This window comes from Heterodontus francisci, chromosome 33 (assembly GCF_036365525.1).
Source record: "Heterodontus francisci isolate sHetFra1 chromosome 33, sHetFra1.hap1, whole genome shotgun sequence".
Lineage (NCBI taxonomy): Eukaryota > Metazoa > Chordata > Chondrichthyes > Heterodontiformes > Heterodontidae > Heterodontus > Heterodontus francisci.
In genome coordinates, this window is record NC_090403.1 from 40,954,412 (window position 1) to 40,977,438 (window position 23,027).

Here is a 23,027-nt window from a genome sequence, read left to right on the forward strand (position 1 = left end):
TGGACAATTAAACAACTACCTGGCGGAGGTGGCTCCACAAATATCCCCATCCTCAATGATGGGGGAGCCCAGCACATCAGTGCGAAAGATAAGGCAGACGCATTTGCAACAATCTTCAGCCTGAAGTGTCGAGTTGATGATCCACCTCGGCCCCCTCCTGAAATCACCAGCATTACAGATGCCAGACTTCAGCCAATTCGATTCACTACGCATGATATCAAAAAACGACTGAAGGCACTGGATACTGCAAAGGCTACGGGCCCTGACAACATTTTAGCAATAGTACTGAAGACCTGGGCTCCAAAAATTGCCATGCCCCTAGCCAAGCTGTTCCAGTACAGCTACAACACTGGCATTTACCCAGCAATGTGGAAAATTGCCCAGGTATGTCCTGTACACAAAAAGCAGGACAAGTCCAACCCGTCCAATCACCCCCCCATCAGTCTACTCTCAATCATCAGTAAAGTGATGGAAGGTGTCATCGACAGTGCTATCAAGTAGCACTTGCTTAGCAATAACCTGCTCAGTGATGCTCCATTTGGGTCCTGACAAGGCCACTCAGCTCCTGACCTCATTACAGCCTTGGTTCAAACATGGACAAAAGAGCTGAACTCAAGAGGTGAGGTGAGAGTGACTGCCCTTGACATCAAGGCAGCATTTGACCGAGTATGGCATCAAGGAGCCCGAGCAAAACTGGAGTCAATGGGAATCTGGGGGAAAACTCTCTGCTGGTTGGAGTCATACCTAGCGCAAAGGAAGATGGCTGTGGTTGTTGGAGGTCAATCATCTGAGCTCCAGGACATCACTGCAGGAGTTCCTCAGGGTAGTGTCCTAGTCCCAACCATCTTCAGCTGCTTCATCAATGATCTTCCTTCAATCTTAAGGTCAGAAGTGGGAATGTTCACTGATGATTGCACAATGTTCAGCACCATTCACGACTCGTCAAATACTGAAGCAGTCCATGTAGAAATGCAGCAGGACCTGGACAATATCCAGGCTTGGGCTGATAAGTGGCAAGTAACATTTGTGCCACACAAGTGCCAGGCAATGACCATCTCCAACAAGAGAGAATCTAACCATCTCCCGTTGACATTCAATGGCATTACCATCATTGAATCCCCCACTATCAACATCCTAGGGGCTACCATTGACCAGAAACTGAACTGGAATAGCCATATAAATACCGTGACTACAAGAGCAGGTCAGAGGCTAGGAATCCTGCGGCGAGTAACTCACCTCCTGACTCCCCAAAGCCTGTCCACCATCTACAAGGCAGAAGTCAGGAGTGTGATGGAATACTGTCCACTTGCCTGGATGGGTGCAGCTCCAACAACACTCGAGAAGCTCGACACCATCCAGGACAAAGCAGCCCACTTGATTGGCACAACATCCACAAACATTCACTCCCTCCACCACCAACGCACAGTGGCAGTAGTGTGTACCATCTACAAGATGCACTGCAGCAACGCACCAAGGCTCCTTAGACAGCAGCTTCCAAACCCGCGACCTCTACCACCTCGAAGGACAAGAGCAGCAGATGCATGGGAACATCACCACCTGCAAGTTCCCCTCCAAGTCACACACCATCCTGACTTGGAACTATATCGCCGTTCCTTCACTGTCGCTGGGTCAAAATCCTGCAACTCCCTTCTTAACAGCACTGTGGGTGTACCTACCTCACATGGACTGCAGCGGTTCAAGAAGGCAGCTCACCACCACCTTCTCAAGGGCAATTAGGGATGGGCAATAAATGCTGGCATAGCCAGTGACGCCCACATCCCATGAATGAATAAAACAAATTAATCTACTGAAATGAAATTGTTCATTAAAAAAAAAATTTGCACTAAGTAACAGGAAAAATTTATATTGCAGAGATGATTTGGGAAGGGCATTTCTATCGTAATTGTAATTGTATTGTAATTTCTATTGTAATTGTCCCTCTGTATGATTCTGAGGCATGACTGATTGAGTGGAGGCAGAAGGCTGCAATAGCTATCTTTCTACAGCTGGTGTGATTAGTTTGATATATTTAATTCCATTATCAACTTTCCTACAAACAACTCATGTTCCTTGTGCTAAAATACCAGTTAACTCTGCTCCTGCACAGTTTTCAAGGGGAAAAAATTAAGGAGCTGTGTGTTTTTCAGTAAACAGGTAGAAAGCAGTGAAATCTGTGAATTCCGTACCTCAAGGCACAGAAATATATTTATTTTACTTTAAAAATGACCATCAATATGTTTAAGTATAAACACTAAGGCAGGTACAAATGTAGAGTACACAAAGACAGCGAGGTAATCAAAAACTACACATAAGCGTGATAGCTCATAGAAAACCAAGCAAACATTCGTACCATTCTTTTCCTGAAGGCAGTGAAGGATCTGGGTATCTCATCCCAGGAGCTAGACTTCATCTTGATTGTGGGTAGGGATGGGGTTAGTTTTTAGCTAATCTCTGGAAAGTATATCAGTCATTGTGGGTCAAATGCCCATTATTTAAAAAACTGTCCAATTTTCCTTTCCACTAATTTCAATTTTGCTAACAGTGCCAGACCTGCATCATCAGTTTTACTGCCCAGCAGTAAATTGGATAATTACCCCCAGATGTTGAGTGGTTATTTAACCATTGGGCAGGAAAACCAAGCCCAATCTGGTCCTCACCCACTACCCCCACACACTTACTGCCAGAGATCACTGGATAGATACAGGAGTAAGAAACCCTCCTCAGCCCAAGGACATCAATCTCAGTTGTGACACCTCCATACCAACACTTTGACCTCACTGTTACCAAACTACACAATGCATTATCCACTGAGCAATTGAAGTCTAAACCAAACAACATTATTTTGATTTATTTGCATTTATATACCATCTTTTACATTTCCAAGATGTCCCAATATGCATTATAACCAATAGATTACTTTGAAAATGCAACCAATGTTGTTGAAGCCAATTTGTGCACAGCAAGGTCCCACAAAGAGCAAATAGGTGAATGACTAAATAATCAGTTTTGGTTAAAATACCAGGAGAACTTCCTGATTTAAGGAAGGAAACTTTTTTTGTCGACATGAGCAGCTAGAGTCAGAGTTTGAAATATCATTCGAGAGATACCTCAGATAATGCAGCAATTCCTCAGTTATCAATGTAGAATATGTACTGAGGTCCATCGTGGGGCATGAACCCATTGACTTCGAACTCAGAAACTAGTGTACTATCATTGAGATAATTTGACACTGACAGAACACAATTAGCATAGCTAACAAATAATGTAGTACCTGTGGCCAAAATAATACCATCATAAATAGAAAGGATTGAGCAACTATCAAAGTTAAAAGATCATTTTCCATATAATAAAACATAAGTTCAAGGTAAAACAAAAAGTTACCCAAATGCAGAGAAAATAAAAGACAAACCTAAATGAGGACTGTGTCCCACAGCAGTTGTCAGGTGAGAGTAATTAAATCAGCCAATTAGGGAAGTACAAGAATAGAGATCAAGTGATAATGACTACAATAGCCCCAGGTGATTCGTTCATTATTCAACTATAAGTATGACCTGATTTGGTGAAATGAGAAATCTCAAATTTTCTACTTTTGGAAACATGAAATGTTAACTCTTTGATGACTGAATGTCTGCAATTTCAAAGTCGAAAAAATTCTGCAGAGAGGATTACTGTAAAGTATAATTAGTGATTCACAATATCAGAAGACTAATCTCAGAATAAATTTTAAAAGCACATTCTTGATGCAGGAATGCTGCTTTGCCTGAAAACTATTTAGAGATAATTATACCTTGAGGGTTTAAACTAATAACTAAAGTCTATTGCAGTTATTAAAGATCAGCAATATAAAGTTACTTTATCAAAATATAATATTGTAATTTTTAACAGGATTTCCAATTTCTTCTCCACAAGTTATAAATGTTTGGGTTATGCTGAGGCGGTTGATCTCAGCTGGATATAAACAAAGAGCATGACATCTGCAACTGCAATAATGAATGCAGATGAAACCATTAAGGCCTAATTTGTGTATATTTCCAAATTGCAATTTACACTGAAGATGGAATGTCACATTTTGCTAGAAAATTGTAGCTGACATACTGCACAGCATCCACTATCCAACATGCAGTTAAATACATCAAAAGAAACTCTCCCACTTACTGACTTCAGCATGTTTGAAATTTGAATGTTGTATTACTGGATAAATATTTGGTGTAAATCACAGACTAGCTTCAACCAAAGAATTTGTCAGTATTTGTCCAGCAATTAATTTAACACCATACAAATTTTCTCAAGGACAGCAGTCAATGTAAACCCTGAGAGATCGCAGGTCTGATTTTTGTTCTGGGGTGGGGACCCCACATCGGGAGAAGTCCCAACCCGGCACTTTGTCGGTGTCTGACACGCAACGTGATTTTTGAAGGGCTAGCCAATTAGTGGCCAGAAAGTGCACTCACCATCCAATTAAGGACTGCAGGTGGGTTCCCAATGCTGGAGGGCCAATAGGAGCCCCTCCAGCACTGAGAGCGCTGCTGATGCAGGTAAGAGAGAAAGAAGCACCCTCTCAAACACTTTAAAATTTTTGAAATAAAAACTGACCACTGCCAGAGCACCTCTCTCCAGGGCAGCCTATGGCTGCAGCTGTGGCCATTTACAAGTCGTGGCTCTAAAAAGCCAGGAAGCCACCTCCTTTTATCGGCTGTGTTTCAGCCACCAGAGCAAGTGACGGGTAGCTGTTTCTCCCCACCGAACCAGCATGCTTCAAAATGGCCTGGAGGTGGGAACATGCCAGCAAACCAGCATGCCAGCCAGTGGCAGGGAATTTCGGGTCTGCCCGCCTCCATTCCCGTCTCCACCACCCACTGAAAATTCAGCCCCACAAGTCCGATGGGACAGATGGGGTAAGAGGAATCAAATTAAAATACTTCTGTCTATAAGTACCAAGAAACAATTTTAGGAATGTAATTCTACTGGGGATTTTTCAAGCCCTTCCCTTTCCTTTGTGGCCTATAAAACCTCATATCAGAAATAAAAATAAAGTGCTGGAAATATTCTGCAGGTTTGACAGCATCTGTGGAGGGAAAAACAGAGTTAATGTTTCAGATCGATTACCTCCTGTCAGATCATATCAGTCTTGGTTCATTGTGAGCATTTTTTCCTCTGTGTCAGAAGGTCACGACGTCAAGCCCAACTCTTGAGCACATGATCTAGGTTGACACAACAAGGCGGAACTGTTAAGAGGTCCTGTCTTTTGAATGAGATGTTAAACCAAGGCCCTGACTGTCCTCTCAGGTGGATATAAATGATCAATGGCACTACTTGAAGAGGAGCAGTCCTGCCACATCCAGTCATGAATGGTGGTGTTCAATTAAACAATTAACAGGAGGAGGAGGCTCCACAAATAACCCCGTCCTCAACAATAGGGGAGCCCAGCACATCAGTGCAAAAGACAAGGCTGAAATATTTGCATCCATTTTCAGCCATTAGTGCCGAGTGGATGATCCATCTCGGCCTCCTCCTGAGGTCCCCAGCATCACAGATGCCAGTCTTCAGCCAATCCAATTCACTCCAGTGATATCAAGAAACAGCTGAAAGCACTGGAGACTGCAAAGGCTACGGGCTTTGTCAGAGGCCCTGACAACATTCTGGTAATAATAACGAAGATTTGTGCTCAACTAATCGCACCCCTAGTCAAGCTGTTTCAGTACAGCTGCAACACTGGCATCTACCCGGCAATGTGGAAAATTGCCCAGGTATGTCCTGTACACAAAAAGCAGGACAAATCTAACCCAGCTAATTACCATCCTATCAGTCTACTCTTGATAATCAGCAAAGTGATAAAGTGATGGAAAGGGTTGTCTACAGTGCTATCAAGCAGCACTTGCTCATCAATAACCTGCTCACTGAGCTCAGTTTGTGTTTTGTCAGGGCCACTCAGCTCCTGACCTCATTACAGTCTTGGTCCAAACATGGACAAAAGAGCTGAACTCGAGGTGAGGTGAGAGTGACTGCCCTTGACATCAAGGCAGTATTTGACCGAGAATGGCGTCAAGGAGCCTAGCAAAACTGGAGTCAATGGGAATCAGGGGCAAACTCTCCACTGCTTGGAGGCATACCTAGCACAAAGGAAGATGATTGTAGTTGTTGGAGGTCAATCATCTCAGTTCCAGGACATCACTGCAGGAGTTCCTCAGGGGAGTGTCCTACGCCCAAGCATCTTCAGCTGCTTCATCAATTACCTTCCCTCCTTCATAAGGTCAGAAGTAGGGATGCTCGCTAATGATTGTACAATGCTCAGCACCATTCGCAACTCCCCAGATACTGAAGCAGCCCCTGTCCAGATGCAGCAAGACCTGGACAACATTCAGGCTTGGGCTGATAAGTGGCAAGTAACATTCACACCACACATGTGTCAGGCAATGACCATCTCAAACAAGAGAGAATCTAAACATCTCCCCTTGACATTCAATGGCATTACCATCGTTGAATCCCCCACTATCAACATCCAGGGGATTATCATTGACCAAAAACTGAACTGGACCAGCCGGATAAATATTGGGCTACAAGAACAGGTCAAAGATTAGGAATTCTGCGGCGAGTAACTCACCACCTGTCTCCCCAATGCCTGTCCACCATCTACAAGGCACAAGTCAGGAGTGTGATGGAATATTCTCCACTTGTCTGGATGGGTGAGCTCCAACAACACTCAAGAAGCTTGACACCATCCAGGACAAAACAGCACACTTGATTGGCACCCCAACTATCACTTTCAATATTCACTCCCTCCACCACCGACGCAGCAGTGTGTACCATCTACAAGATGCACTGCAGCAACTCACCAAGGCTCCTTCGACAGCATCTTCCAAACCCACAACCTCTACCACCTAGAAGGACAAGGACAGCAGATGCATGGAAACACCACCACCTGCAAGTTCCCTTCCAAGTCACACACCATCCTGACTTGGAACTATATCGCCGTTCCTTCACTGTCGCTGGGTCAAAATCCTGGAACTCCCTTCCTAACAGCACTGTTGGTTTACCTACACCACAAGGACTGCAGCGGTTCAAGAAGACAGCTCACCACCACCTTCTCAAGGGCAATTAGGGATGGGCAATAAATGCTGACCTAGCCAGCGATACCCACATCCCACGAACAAATTTTAAAAAAGTGTCTTACCAGTATTTCTTCCTAAACCAACATCACTAAAACAGTTTTATTTGTCAGTTTATTTACCACATTGCTGTTTGTGGAACCTTGTGTTGTCACATTACAACAGCGACTATAAAAGTAGTTCTTTGGCTGTGAAGTGCCTGAGGTAATCTCAGGTTGTGAAAGTTGCTATATAAATGTAAGTTCATTTGCTCTGATGCGTTTTCAAATATTAACAGAAACAAACAATTCAGCAATAAATTTACAATAAGCAGTTCACGTTTCAAAGATGTGTGTTCAATGGGTATCGTGATGTGTGCTGATCAGTATACACAAGCTCAGTGATACTGTTCAGTAATCTTCTCCCCACAGACTCAGTTTGAGTCATTATTAATAGCTTGAGGGACATAGGTGAAGTATCTAATTAGTGTGACTCGTCCCATTGATTGCCTTGACCATAAAAGGGCACGGTTATCCCATTGGGGATGATATAGAGGTATACAATTATGCAGCCACCTTAACTATAACCAACAGCAAAGTCACCATGGACATAGCCTGCATAGCAGTCTCAGTAACACTGCTAGGTCTGATGAATTTATTCAGTGTAATCCTCATATACACTTTAAAAAATTCTGCAGCAAATCTTTTTATCATATCTTGCTTGCTGAGGTTAAATTTGGCTGTTGCCAAAGCTATGTTAGCAAGTATTTGGTGAAATGAAGTAAGCATCAAATTTGAGTTTGGTTATATTAAACAGTAAGCTTTACATAAAATTGATGCATTCTTTGATTCAAAGAGTGATTTCAAGTCTATGTAATCCTTTGGATTGCATTCCTCATTTTTTAGGTTGTGAACTCAATCTAAAGTTGACTACACATTTAATAAATTACAAAAGAAAATGAAACATGACCAACAGCTTCCTGTAACTGAGCTGGAATTAATGTTTCAATTGAATTATAAGTAAAGAATTTATATTCATTGCGCAGCTTTTATTTCCTCAGGACATCTGAAAGCACTTCACATTCAATGATGTGCAGTCACTGTCCTAATGAAGGCAAACACAACAAACAATTTATATACGACAAGGTCTGACAAACAACTTTGAGATAAATGACCAGATAATATGATTTAGTGGTGTTGGTTGAGACATAAATCTTGGATAGGACACTGAGAGATATGCCCTGCTGTTAAAAGAATCAGTCAGTGCAGAGAAAATGCAAATATTTTATTGCTGTAGATATTGGTTTTGATGGATTTATAAAGTATTATCTCCCAGCTCTTTATTATGTAAGTACGAGGTACGAGTATGGTCGTACAGTTGTATGGTGTAAGTAACAAAAGATTAGTATTCAGATTTTCATGATGATAAATGCGTAAGAATTAAATGGGAAATGCAATGTGATTTCATTCAGTTATATGGTTTAGGAATTAAGACAATGAAATGGATGCATTGTATTTAAGTACCTTCTCCTTAGATCAAAGGAGGCTAAGGGGAGATTTGATAGAAGTGTTTAAAATCATGAATGGTTTAGATAGAGTAAATAAAGAGAAACAGTTTCCAATGGCTGAAGGGTCAATAACCAGAGAGCACAAATTTAAGGCAATTGGAAAAAGAACTAGAGGTGACATGCACAAAAGCCTTTTTATGCAACAATTAATTACAATTTGGAATGCACTGCTCGATGGAGTGGTGGGAACAGATTCAATAGTAGCTTTCAAAAGATAATTGGATAAATACTTAAAGGGAAAAAAAAAGTTGCAGAGCTTTGCGGAAAGAGTGGGGGAGTGGAACTAACCAGATAGTTCTTCGAGAAAGCCGGCCCAGACTTGATAGGCCAAATGGCCTCCTTCTGTGCTGGACTATTCTATGATTCTATAATTGCATTCTATTGGGCGGCACAGTGGTTAGCACTGCAGCCTCACAGCTCCAGCGACCCGGGTTCAATTCTGGGTATTGCCTGTGTGGAGTTTGCAAGTTCTCCCTGTGTCTGCGTGGGTTTCCTCCGGGTGCTCCGGTTTCCTCCCACATGCCAAAGACTTGCAGGTTGATAGGTTAATTGGCCATTATAAATTGCCCCTAGTATAGGTAGGTGGTAGGGAAACATAGAGATAGGTGGGGATATGGTAGGAATATGGGATTAGTGTAGGATTAAAATAAATGGGTAGTTGATGGTCGGCACAGACTTGGTGGGCCGAAGGGCCTGTTTCAGTGCTGTATCTCTAAACTAAACTAAACTAAACTTAACTCACACAGTTCACAGGAATTGAAATGATTGCAGGAAACTTGCAATAAGAATTATGCAATCTTAATAGGGCTCATTCATATTGCTTCCAAAATGTTAATCCACTTTTGGATTTAGAAATGCTCCTGTGTGAACAGCACTTTGATAAACATATTGTTTTACATTAAATATGAAGTGTATTCCATTGAATAATCATCAACTGATAAATGTTAGTAGGGGGAGGTCAGAAACCTATTCAGTTATACGTATCTCTCAGTTATCCCTTGTTATCAATTTGCATGGTGCTGTTTAAAGGAAGCCCTGAAGCAAATGTTTTGTGTCCAAATGATGTGCTACTATAAAATTCTTTTGGAGATTATGAATGGAGAAAGTGGATTATGCATAGCATTTCCTATTCATAACATCGCTGGAGTTACATACAAAACCCCCAAGTTTCCGTGAGTGTTCTGCTGAGTTCCAGACATAACTCCAATAGAACCCACTGGAGAAGGCAGGACTTAGTTACTTTGGGTCCCCTTGATTCTGGGAATTCCTGGTTGCACTTGTAAGTGGTGGAACTTCCACACACCCCTTACAAGGCCAATGATGCCAAGGGATGGACAGTTCCTACATTTAGAGTTCTCATTTCCCCAGAAAAGTCAAGACTCAGCATGATAAGCTACAAGTAATGAAGCATACCAATGGGTGCAACTGGGCCTCATTGTGACATAAGGTGGTGGGGATTTGAGGATAGGCTGTGTTCGGGCTACAACTAAACAGAAGAAATATTGGTATGTTTTCAGACCTTAAGTACTGAGGTGGGAGGGAGCCTGGGATAGCTCAAGTAATGCCCCCCCCCCCAACTGAGAGGTGGGTACCTGATTTTCTGGCTGCATGGGGCAGACAGACACCAGAATAATGGCCACAGTGGTGCAGGTGCCAGCCAGCCCTTTGCCAATTAGGTCCCCATTTGCTGACCTCACAAAGTCTGGCAGGAGGGCATTGTGGACACAGGTGTAATGATGAGGATTGTGATCCATGGATTTTTTAGGGATATACGGCATCATACGAACAGACGAATTAGGACCAGAAGTAGGCTCTAACCTGCTCCGCCATTCAGTAAGATCATAGCTGATCTGTTTGTGTCTCGAATTCCACACTCCCATCAACCCCCGATAATCTTTGATTCCCTTGCCTAACAAGAATCTATTTACCCCCACCTTAAAAATATTCAATGACTCTGCCTCCTCCACCTTCTGAGGCACAGAGTTCCAAACTTGCACAACCCTCTAAGAGAAAAATTTCTCTTCATCTGTCCTAAAAGGGCGACCCCTAATTTTAAAACAGTGACCCCTAGTTATGGACTCACCCACAGAGGAAACATCCTTTCCACATCCACCTTGTCAAGACCGTTCAGGATCTTATATATTTCAATCAAGTCTCCCCTCACTCTTCGAAACTCCAGTGAAAACATGCCCAGTCTGTCCAACCTTTCATCTCAATCAGTGAAACAATGGTTGACTTAAGGTGTTGTTAAATATACAGATATACCCCTTTGGTCCCAAATTCCTTACTTAGTCTGCTAAATAACAAAACGTTTGGAATAATGCTCAATAGTCAGGAAATCAAGACTAAACACCAGAAAGCCCTTAGGGTATTGTTACAACCAGGCGAGATAGGGGTCTAGGGGTTCCTTCTCAGCCTTTGCCTGGTCTAACTGTAACAAGGTTTAATTTTAAAAACACCACGTTTTTAGCTCCCCCTCAGTGACTCCTGGTTCACTGCTTTCCAATTGTAAAGCTAAGAAATCAGACAGGTTTTCATAGATTTAAACAAGAAAGGTGGAAGTTTATTAATCTTAAACTCTAATTCGGTTAATGACTACAAATATGCAATGCAACCTTGCTAGCATGCATACATGATAAACACAGACGCAGATAGAGACAGAAAAAGTAGAAAGAATAAAGGGGAAAAGTTTGAGGCAATATCTGGTAGTTATTTACAGTCCTTTGAGTTCAATGTGGAGTCTTTGGTTGCCGATAAGTCTTGCTATTCGTTGGGGCACAGTGCACGCTTTAACTTGTTTCGATGTAGGAATCTTCTCCCTCTTGAGGTTTAAGTGACTTCAGTGGGTCTGGAGGTTTGTGAGAAAGCGAGAGAGAGCTGGCCAGGAGAGAGGTTCTCTTGTTGCCGTTTCAGTTGCAATCTCAGTCTGAATTCAAACTGTCCAGTGTCTAGTTCAAAAAGCCTGGACCAGTCAGTTAGTCATGTGACCAGCTGATTTAACCACTCCTGCGTTTTCTCTTGGTGGGTGGGGGGGGGGGTATAGTGCTGTCTCCCACCCCGACAAGATGTGGATCACCATTGCCCAGCCCAATCTCTGTTAATTGAATCAGTGAGCAATTCTTTTGTCTCTCCAAGCACTGTCTCTTAGTATTCAAATGTTCTTCAGCCAAGTGTCTGGTGATCTCTTGTATGACAAGTCATTTCTTCATTCCAGCAACAGTTTAAAGTTAATGTTCATATGACAAAGTTAATATGCCTCATTCTTGGCAGGTGGGGGTCTTCATGACAGTATCATTGTGGTGTTTTCTGTGCAGGATTACATGAAATTCTGGCTCTTCTGACAGCACAGCTAAGACCAGATGCCAATCTCACAGCAGAAATTGGCTTCCTTACAGAAGTCTTCAACGAACATAGTTTCAACTCGCTAATGAAGGTATAGTATTGCAAATGGGGTAGAACAGACCGCAGTGTTATACCTTAGCTATGTTGTACTATAACATAAAATACCCTGCTAGCCCTGGCTTCAGCAAGAAGTAGTTTAAGATTTGATTGGTGGGAATAAATGGAGACCCGTGTTAATGAACTTGGTATTTGTTTCAACTTGACTTGACTGAAAGTTTAGTGCAGAGTAATATTGATGGTAATACTGTGAATTGATCTACAGGAACAATTAGATTTGATGGCTTCCATTCTTATGTATTTTCATTCTGTCCATTCTAGCTACACACAAGTCAACATATATGCAATTTTTTTGCATACTGTCACGGAGGTGCTTCCATTCTTAATATTTTTTCAGGACTCGTGTTTAAAAGATTGTGAAAATTGGTTCATTTGAAAGACCAAGGAGATGCCTGTATTTGTTTTTTTTGAAACGGTTACTGGAAGGACACTTTGGAATTTAAAAAAAAACTGGAAGAGACAATGAAATTCTAAAATAAACATAAGGAGCCTTGCTGGCTATTGGAGTTGTTTACGGAAAAGTCACATGTCTAGGTTTATGGTTGTCAGGAATTTCGTCTTTTAGATTTGGCTTGGACTGTTTGAATGCTCTGTTGGTGTGTAGTCTGCTAAGACAGAAGCCACCCAACTCATCCTTTTCCACCTGTTTTGGAAAATCTTCTGAGAATCCAGTGTGATAGCTAAAACCACTGATGCAGCAATTCTCCTGAAAAGCCTGCAAGACTACTCCTCGATGTTTCCTGAACAGAACTGTTCCAGAAAGATCACAGTGACAGCCGTCACTGTGTACCCAGACCCCAGACCCCAGACCAAAGGCCATCTGGAACATTCCATATCTTACCCTTTTCCTTCAAAAAGTGACAATAACTTGGCCAAAGTACTTTTTAAAAGTTGATCTCTGCAAAGCCAGTTTTTTTTCATTTTTCTTTAACTGGGGTGTGTGTGTGCATGTGTATTAGGTTATTTTGGAAGGGTATATATTTATACTTTCATATTTCAAATGGTCCATTAATAAGCTTTGCATCTTTATTGAATACGTCTTTTGTTGTTTATTAAAGAAATCTGGTGGCAGATTTTTTAATTCTGAAACTAATATCGATAAAGTATATATTGGCCGGATTGGCAACTGGGTAAAACATTTAAACATACGTCGTTACCAGTGGAGTAGTAGAACTAGAGAAAGACAGTGCAATCATCCAACCATAACAATACCTTTACTGAGATATTTGTTTGAACACTGAATGCACCAGAATGCCAGTTCTATGCCTGAGCGGCAAGTTGAAAATATACCCCAGAAGCCCGGCTCTTTCTGTGCTGTTCATTTAATCATAGATTCATCTGGATGGAGTTAAAGTTGGTTAAATAGTCTCTGTTTCCATTACAGATTCATCAGAAGCTCCAGCAGTTTGTCAGGCAAGGGCCATCTCCTGCCCTACATAATGCAGCAGCTTTAGCAGAGGATGTAAGTAGCTACAATCAGGGTGCTCAGCAACAGAAAGCCATTACTCTTCAGAGTAACACTGTGTGCACAGTTTTGCTATAGGAAATGTTGAGATCCACAGGATCATCACCCTACAGAGAATAATACTTCTCTGCACTGCATTTACCATTAGTTAGTGGGAGGTGACACCAACAGTAGTAGACCAGGGTAAATACATTGTTCTGTTCATAATGCTGAACTTAGAAAGGCAAAATGAAGCTACCCAGGATCACCCTTTCTGTTCAATATAATGGCAACTGTTAGGAAAGTGCAAAGTCTAATTTTTTAATACCTCTTATAGTTTCTTCTTTTCTTTTGGGCCTCCTTATCTCGAGAGACAATGGATACGCGCCTGGAGGTGGTCAGTGGTTTGTGAAGCAGCGCCTGGAGTGGCTATAAAGGCCAATTCTGGAGTGACAGGCTCTTCCACAGGTGCTGCAGAGAAATTTGTTTGTTGGGGCTGTTGCACAGTTGGCTCTCCCCTTGCGCCTCTGTCTTTTTTCCTGCCAACTACTAAGTCTCTTCGACTCGCCACAATTTAGCCCTGTCTTTATGGCTGCCCGCCAGCTCTGGCGAATGCTGGCAACTGACTCCCACGACTTGTGATCAATGTCACACGATTTCATGTCGCGTTTGCAGACGTCTTTATAACGGAGACATGGACGGCCGGTGGGTCTGATACCAGTGGCGAGCTCGCTGTACAATGTGTCTTTGGGGATCCTGCCATCTTCCATGCGGCTCACATGGCCAAGCCATCTCAAGCGCCGCTGACTCAGTAGTGTGTATAAGCTGGGGATGTTGGCCGCTTCAAGGACTTCTGTGTTGGAGATATAGTCCTGCCACCTGATGCCAAGTATTCTCCGAAGGCAGCGAAGATGGAATGAATTGAGACGTCGCTCTTTGCTGGCATACGTTGTCCAGGCCTCGCTGCCGTAGAGCAAGGTACTGAGGACACAGGCCTGATACACTCGGACTTTTGTGTTCCGTGTCAGTGCGCCATTTTCCCACACTCTCTTGGCCAGTCTGAACATAGCAGTGGAAGCCTTACCCATGCGCTTGTTGATTTCTGCATCTAGAGACAGGTTACTGGTGATAGTTGAGCCTAGGTAGGTGAACTCTTGAACCACTTCCAGAGCGTGGTCGCCAATATTGATGGATGGAGCATTTCTGACATCCTGCCCCATGATGTTCGTTTTCTTGAGGCTGATGGTTAGGCCAAATTCATTGCAGGCAGACGCAAACCTGTCGATGAGACTCTGCAGGCATTCTTCAGTGTGAGATGTTAAAGCAGCATCGTCAGCCTCTTATAGTATAGTGACCATATTTTCATGCCTCATATTAAGAGCAGAAAATTGATTGTACTCGCAGCAACTTGTACAACACTATTGTAAAATCTCCTTTAAAATGAAATTTCATTTGTCCTAAATAATGTAACTATAGCTGGAGGTTCATTAAGGCAGGAAGTGGTTGAATGAACAGTGGATTGTGTAGGGATTTGAAATTAAATTAGAGATAAATCCAGGGCAGAGTTGAATCATCACTTAGGGAGCAAAGGGACAACACAATTCTCAAGGCAGCTGAAAAAGAAAAGGAATGAAAATTTTTTTTCTCTTGCCTCAGAAACTTGAACTAATAAGAAAAGATGAAGGAGGAAAAAGAATATTGTAAAAAGAATTTGAAATGAACAAGAGCAGAAACACAACTGACCAGATAGAGATATAACCAATTGAGACTGAGTAACAAAGAGGGTTAACCTCTTCTTCGAACTAAATCTATGGAGAGCACTTTTAGCAAATGTAATTAATTAATTCAGTAAATGGCAAGTTGAAGTACTTTATGACTGGATGCTTTGGTTTCATTGTTTAGAGTCATAGAGACACTTATTGCACAGGACGAGGCCATTCAGCCCATCAGGTCCATGCCTGCTCTCCAAGGAGCTATTCGGTCAGTCTCACTGCCCCGCTCAATCCCTATAAGTTAAATAATGTAAGGTTGCCAGATTTGCACTATAACTGGGCAGTAGTTAATTATAAAATAACTATTTTATTTAATTTCATCATAAGTAAAATTGAATATTTGATTCTCATTCTTAAAATGCCCATATAAATATAAATCGGATTTCCTTTATATCGCTCGTTATAAGTAGACTCCACAATATAACATTTTTGATGATGGATATTAGATTTTTAATACATTCAAATTGGAACAAATCAAGAATGTGGCAATTACGCAGTATTAAAGAACGAAGGTAACCATGAAGTGTACATTAGGTTTAACTATTTGAAACTACCATTGAACACAAGGTACAATTACACTGTGATGCCAATGACAAAGATATATCTAGAATACACTAAGACTAATGCAATTACAAACCAGTTAGTTTCTTATTTAGAAATCTAGGCCATTGAAGTGGCAGTAAATGAATTCAAGAGGTAATTAGATATTTTTCTAGAATTGAAGGGTATGGTGAGAAGGCTACTGGATGTGGCTGGGATAGCACCGTTCCCACTCGCAGATGTTTCTTCAAAGCTTCTGATTCATTCAGAAATATAAACATATAGAAAGCTAGTGAGTGAATCACAATTATCAGCAACACTGAGACTGATCAAACAGTGACAGACTGGTTGGGCATTCTAGTCTTTTTCCTGTTCTTAACAAGCCTTAAGGTCTTTCATTTTTTTAAATATTCATTTTCAGGATCTGGGCGTCACTGGCAAAGCCAGCATTTATTACCCTTAACTGAGTTGCTTGCTTGATCATTCCACATATACAGCTAAATTTTACATGTCCGGACGTAAACTATGGCGATCTGCCCATGCGAACTGCTCATCATGGAGCCTCCGCGATATTAAAAGCGGCGGCTGATTTAAATGGCCGGGGTGGACCAATGATGTGAAGGGGGCGGGCAGTCCATCCCTGGCAACGGCATCAGGCACCAATGCCATTTTAAAAGATTTAAAGATATAGGCATTTTAAATTTAATTTAAAAAACTAAATTAATGTTTCTAGCTCCTCTCCCACCATACAGTTCATTCATTGCCCTCTCCACAACCCCCCCAAAATACTTACCTTGTGTACCTGACCTTCCCCCGCCAAAGTTTATGAACTTTTAACTTCAAGCCCTTCCTACCATCCCCTACATCAATCAGATTAATTTGACCCCGCTCCCCCCGCCCGCACTGAAATACTTACCTGCTCCCCCCTCCCCACCAGTGTCCCACATTGGATCTCCGGATGGAGATCTGAAGGGGCGGGAGTGCCGGCCACCGGCACCGATATCGGAGCGGGACAAACGGCGGGAACGGGTAAATGATTAATTCATTAATTTGTATTTTTAAAAGTATTTAAATTCTGCTCCCGTCGCCAAGTGATGGGGCAGGGGGTGCCGCCACGAGGCCTCGCCACTGCCGGCCATATCAGGCCGGGCCTTCCCGGTGTTGAGGGCCATGGCGGGCCGCTGCCGGAGGCATTTTTCGCTCCCCCCGCCCCCCCATCACAACCACCAATGTTGTGAGGGGGCTGTAAAATCCAGCCCATCAACCAGATGGGCAAGGACAACAGATTTACTTCTCCAAAGGGCATTAATGAACCAAGAGTGTTTTTACAACAATCCAGTAGTTTCATGGTCATTATTACCGATACTAGCATTTATATACTAACTGAATTTAAATTCCCCAGTTGCTGTAGTGAGATTTGAACTCATATCACTGAATCCTTAGTCCAGTAACATAACTACTATTATCCCCTTTCATGAGTCTTACTGAATGGTGTATGGAAACCTAGAATTTGAAGAAAAATCAGGCCTCGCCAGCAAAGGACCTTATGGTATTTTAATAGAAATAATTTGGTAAATGGTGTTTTTCTCCATAGTTTGTCTTTGTTGTGAACATTATTCCTTACATTTGGAATAAAGGATTAAACTTCTGTGCTCACAGATTAGACAGCTCTCACCAAGACAAGAAAGAAAGCTTGAACATTGTCATTTTTAGAAATTCTGTCATGGGATGTGGGCATCGCTGGAAAGGCCAGCATTTATTGCCCATCCTTAATTTCCCTTGACTACTGAATGGCTTGCTAGGCCATTTCAGAGGGCAGTTAAGAGTCAACCATATTGCTGTGGGTCTGGAGTCACATGTAGGCCAGACCAGGTAAGGACGATAGATTTCCTTCCCTAAAGGACGTTCGTGAACCAGATGGGTTTTTACAACAATCGTTGATAGTTTCATGGCACCATTACTGAGACTAGCTTTCAGTTCCAGATTTATATTAATTGAATTTAAATTCCACCAGCTGCTATGGTGGGATTTGAACTCATGCCCCCAGGGCATTAGCCTGGGAATTGATTACCACTGCGCCACTGTCTCCCCTTAATTGTGCGATAATGTGCTTTTCTTAACCTGGAGATTGTTCCTTTTTCGTATTTTTTTCTATGGGCTTTCTGTATGTCTCTAAGGTGACAAATGCTCAATAATTCCCTTTGTTGTCTTCATATTGATGGAAATTCTGGCAGAGATAATATAGAATCTACAGTCAGAACCATGGTAAGCCTGCTAAAAATACTGGGTTCTATGCTTCCTAAGAAGACTTGTCAGTTCGGATGTCCTTTTTCCCATTTATTGGGCCCACTTTGTAGAATACAGCTTTGGGAGAGGTCATGTTCAAACATGAAGACAAAGTCATATTATGCCTGTCAAAATTCCAAACTGGATTCTTCATGAGGTGACAAACCAGACCATTACTCCTGTCAGTTATATTCTACTTCAAATAGTAGCTCTGAATATAAACTTTTTGAACAGTGTTTAAGAAAGACAGTCTCAGTAACTGTCTATTAGCCTTGCTATACTACATGTTAAAAGTATAACTGACAGTGATGTTGCTAAACTGACATAGATGGGGGGATGATAAGGTAAATCAAGTAGTCGTGATTAGGCAGCGTTCAGAAAAGTAAAAAGGAATTTCTAAACTTAAGTTCTGTGTTCAGCACCTGGCCCTGCATAGCCTCATGCCGGGCCCTCAGTAGGGTCACACCGCCTGGCCCTACATAGGGTGACCATATGGTCCTACATAGGGTATTGCCATTCTTGCGTAGGTTCATTGCCGGCTCTCTATAGGGTCACTACTAGGCCCTACATAGGGTCAGCACTGGGCCCTGTGTAGGGTCACTGTATTTCTAATTCATTGTATGTCAAGAATTTGAGACAGTGCTGAGAATTGTTTAGATGATAGATAAATATGTGTCATTATATACATCTTTGTTATCGTTTATTTTTTAAACTTCGTTAGATATCAGAGGAGCTGCAGAGCGGACCAAACAATAATGACATAAGGGAACTGATGCAGTTATTGGCCAAACCACACCTCCAGGTAAGAATGCTGTGTAGTGTTATAGCCACACATTATTTAGGAAAAAGCAGCTCTTTGTAGGCAAATAATTATCTGTTTTAGTTTTAGATTATTTAATTAATCTTTGTATGAGAAATCCTGTGCTTCAATGCCATTAATTCCTAGTAGAATCCTCCCACATAATCAAAATCCACATAAAGGATGTTTACTATAACAAAGCTTAGAAAGTGGGAGAGAGCAAAATTAGATCAAAGGTTGGGAACATTCTTTCAGCCTTAGCTCAATGGTAGCACTAGCACTCTCTTGCCTCTGAGTCAGACGGTCAAGGGTTCAAGTCTCACTCAAGAGATTTCAGCACACAATCCGGGCTGACATTTTAGTGCAGTACTGAAGGAATGCTACACTGTCAAAAGTGTTGCTTTTCAGATACGACATTAAACCAAGGTTCTGTCTACTCTTTCAGACAGTTGTAAAAATCCCATGGCCCTATTCAAAAAAAGCAGGAGTGATGTCCTTACCAACATTTATCATGCAATCAACTTTACTAAAACAGATTATCTGGTTATTTCCCTCATTGATGTTTTCGGAACCTCACTGTGTGCAAATTGATTGCTGCATTCCCTGCATTACAAACAGTAACGATACTTCAAATGTACTTTATTGGCATGGTCGCCCTTTAGAACATCCTGTGATCATTATAAGTGCGTGCTCTTTCTTTTCTTTCCCCAATAAAACTTAAAACCAAGAAAAGTTTCATACGATGAACATCAGATCAAGCTACTGGAGTAGGATTATCGTTAAGATTGTCTACTCTTTCCTCCTTTCCAGCCCCCTCACAGAGCATGGTTCTTAAGGTATCAGCAGCCACTGGAGATGTCAGTCAAATAGCCATTCATTAATTGTGAACCTTATCAGTGCAGCTGTAGTATCATAGCTGAGCTCAATCATGTCCTCACCTGTCATCTAAATATGTACAATGTCTTGGCAGCATGGGTGATAAGAACATAAGAAGTGAGAGCAAGAGTAAGCCATACGACCCATTGTAAAGGCCTGCTTGGGTCTGCAAATGAGACCCGACCCGAGCCCGACAGAACCCCATGCGACCCCAAGCCCGACCCGAGTCCTTCCATTTTTCCTGCGCCGGACCCAACCCGACCATCAGTTAACCTACCTTCCGTTTTTCACTTTGTTCCTTACCTGCACAAGCTTAAAATAACTGTCACAAAACCACCTTTAAAGTCCAAAAGGTAAATTAACATGAGAGTCACTTACCTGAGATGGTGATAGAGCGTATCAGATCTGGCCCGACCCGACCCGAGCCCAAATGTCAGACCCGGAAGTGTGACCCGACCCGACCCAACCCAACCCGAACCCAACACATGTCGTCGAGTCCCGTAGGGTTTGGGTCAGGTAGCAGGCCTTTAACTCCTTGAGCCTCCTGCACCATTCAATTCCGATCATGGCTGATCTACCTCAATTTCAGTTTACCACCCTATCCCTATATCTCCTGATTCCCTTAGTATCCAAAAATCTATTGATCTCAGTCTTAAATATACTCAATAACTGAGCATCCACAGGTCTCTGGGGTAGTTAATTCCTAAGATTCACAATGCTCTGAGCAAAGACATTTCTCCTCATCTCATCCTAAATGGTCAACCCATTATCTGGAGACACTGCCCCTAGTTCTAGATTCTCTATAAGGGGGAAACAGCCTCTCAACATCTACCCTGTCAAGCTCTCTAAGAATTTTATATGTTTCGATGAGATCACCTCTCCTTCTAAACTCCAGAGAATATAGGCCCATTCTACTCAAGGAGTCAATTACTACAGTAAGGAGGGATGATATCTTAGAAGGTTCCTCAAATGAGGCCATATGGGTAGAACTTAAAAACAAAAAGGGAGTGTACTACAGATCTCCAGTCAGGGAGAGATACAGGAGCAGATATGTAGGCAAATCTCAGAGAGGTGTAAAAATAATAGGGGAATAATAGTAGGGGATTTCAAATTGCCCAATATCTACTGGGACAGTCTTAGTGCAAGAGGCTTAAAGGGGGCGGAATTCTTAAAATGCATACAGGAGAGCTTTTTGAGCCAGTACGTAGAAAGTCCTCCAAGAGAAGGGGCAGTACTGGACCTAATCCTAGGGAATGAAGCCGGACAAGTGGTAGAAGTGTCAGTGGGGGAATATTCTGGGGATAGTGACCATAACTCTGTAAGATTTAAGGTAGCTATTGAAAAGGACAAAGATGGACCAGAAATAAAGGTACTGAATTGGGGGAAGGCCGATTTCAATATGATAAAACAGGATCTGGCCAAAGTGGACTGGGAGCAGCTATTTGTAGGAAAGTCTACATCAGACCAGTGGGAATCATTCAAAGAGGAAATGGTGAGAGTTCAGAGCCAACATGTGAGGTGAAGAGTAGGAGCCACAAGTCCAGGGAACTCTGGATCTCAAGGGATATAGAGGATCGGATCAGGAAAAGAAGCAGGCTGATGGCAGATTCAGAGCGCTGAAAACAGCGGAGGCACTAGAGGAGTATAGAAAGTGTAGGGGGGGTACTTAAAAAAGTAATTAGGAGAGCGAAGAGGGGACCTGATAAAACACTGGTGGGCAAGATGAGGGAAAATCCTAAGGCATTTTATAAGTATATTAAGGGAAAGAGGATAACCAGGGAAAGAGTAGGGCCCATTAGGGACCAAAGTGGCAATCTGTGTGTGGAGCCGGAGGACATAGGTGAGGTTTTAAATGATTACTTTTCATCTGTGTTCACTATGGAAAAGGACGATGTAGGTGTAGAGATCAGGGAGGGGGATTGTGATATACTTGAACATATTAGCATTGAAAGGGAGGAAGTATTAGCTGTTTTAGCAGGCTTAAAGGTGGATAAATCCCCAGGCCCAGATGAGATGTATCCCAGGCTGCTATGTGAGGCAATGGAGGAGATTGCAGGGGCTCTGACACAAATTTTCAAATCCTCTCTGGCCACTGGAGAGCTATCAGACATTTGGAGGACAGCGAATGTGGTACCATTATTTAAGAAGGGTAGCAGGGATAAACCAGGTAATTACAGGCCGGTGAGTCTAACATCAGTGGTTGGGAAACTTCAGGAAAAAATTCTGAGAGGCAGGATTAATCTCCACTTGGAGAGGCAGGGATTAATTAGGGATAGTCAGCATGGCTTTGTCAGGGGGACATCGTGTCTAACTAACTTGATTAAATTTTTCGAGGAGGTGACGAGATGTGTAGATGAGGGTAAAGCAGTTGATGTAGTCTACATGGACTTCAGTAAGGCTTTTGATAAGGTCCTGCATGGGAGATTGGTAAAGAAGGTAAGAGCCCATGGGATCCAGGGCAATCTGGCAATTTGGATCCAAAATTGGCTTAGTGGCAGGAGGCAGAGGGTAATGGTCGAGGGTTGTTTTTGCGAGTGGAAGCCTGTGACCAGTGGTGTACTGCAGGGATTGGTTCTGGGACCCTTGCTGTTTGTAGTGTACATTAATGATTTAGGCATGAATATAGGAGGTATCATCATTAGGTTCGCAGATGACATGAAAATTGGTGGTGTCATAAATAGTGAGGAGGAAAGCCTTAGATTACAGGATGATATAGATGGGCTGGAAAGATGGGCAGAGCAGTGGCAAATGGAATTTAATCCTGAGGTGATGCATTTTGGGAGGACTAAGAAGGCAAGGGAATATACAATGGATGGTAGGACCCTAGGAAGTACAGAGGGACCTTGGTGTACTTGTCAATAGATCACTGAAGGCAGCAGCACAGGTAGATAAGGTGGTTAGGAAGGCATATAGGATAATGGCCTTTATTAGCCGAGGCATAGAATATAAGAGCAGGGAGGTTATGATGGAGCTGTATAAAACGCTTGTTCGGCCACAGCTGGAGTACTGTGTACAGTTCTGGGCACCACACTATAGCAAGGATGTGGATTGCACTGGAGAGGGTGCAGAGGAGATTCACCAGGATGTTGCCTGGGCTGGAGCATTTCAGCTATGAAGAGAGACTGAAAAGGCTAGGGTTGTTTTCCTTAGAGCAGAGATGGCTGAGGGGAGATATGATTGAGGTATACCAAATTATGAG

The 23,027-nt window shown here is 42.4% G+C and overlaps 1 protein-coding gene across 1 annotated transcript in view; it reads left to right on the plus strand.

The window, feature by feature from the left end:
* Positions 1-23,027, plus strand: part of LOC137347994 (MAGUK p55 subfamily member 3-like) — a 66,661-nt gene that overhangs the window by 4,242 nt on the left and 39,392 nt on the right. Inside the window, exons 4-8 of the mRNA XM_068013066.1 lie at positions 9,682-9,824; positions 10,912-11,036; positions 11,967-12,085; positions 13,496-13,573; positions 18,875-18,955. Of these exons, the coding sequence (XP_067869167.1) occupies positions 9,682-9,824; positions 10,912-11,036; positions 11,967-12,085; positions 13,496-13,573; positions 18,875-18,955 (546 nt within the window). The remainder of the gene's footprint in view (positions 1-9,681; positions 9,825-10,911; positions 11,037-11,966; positions 12,086-13,495; positions 13,574-18,874; positions 18,956-23,027) is intronic.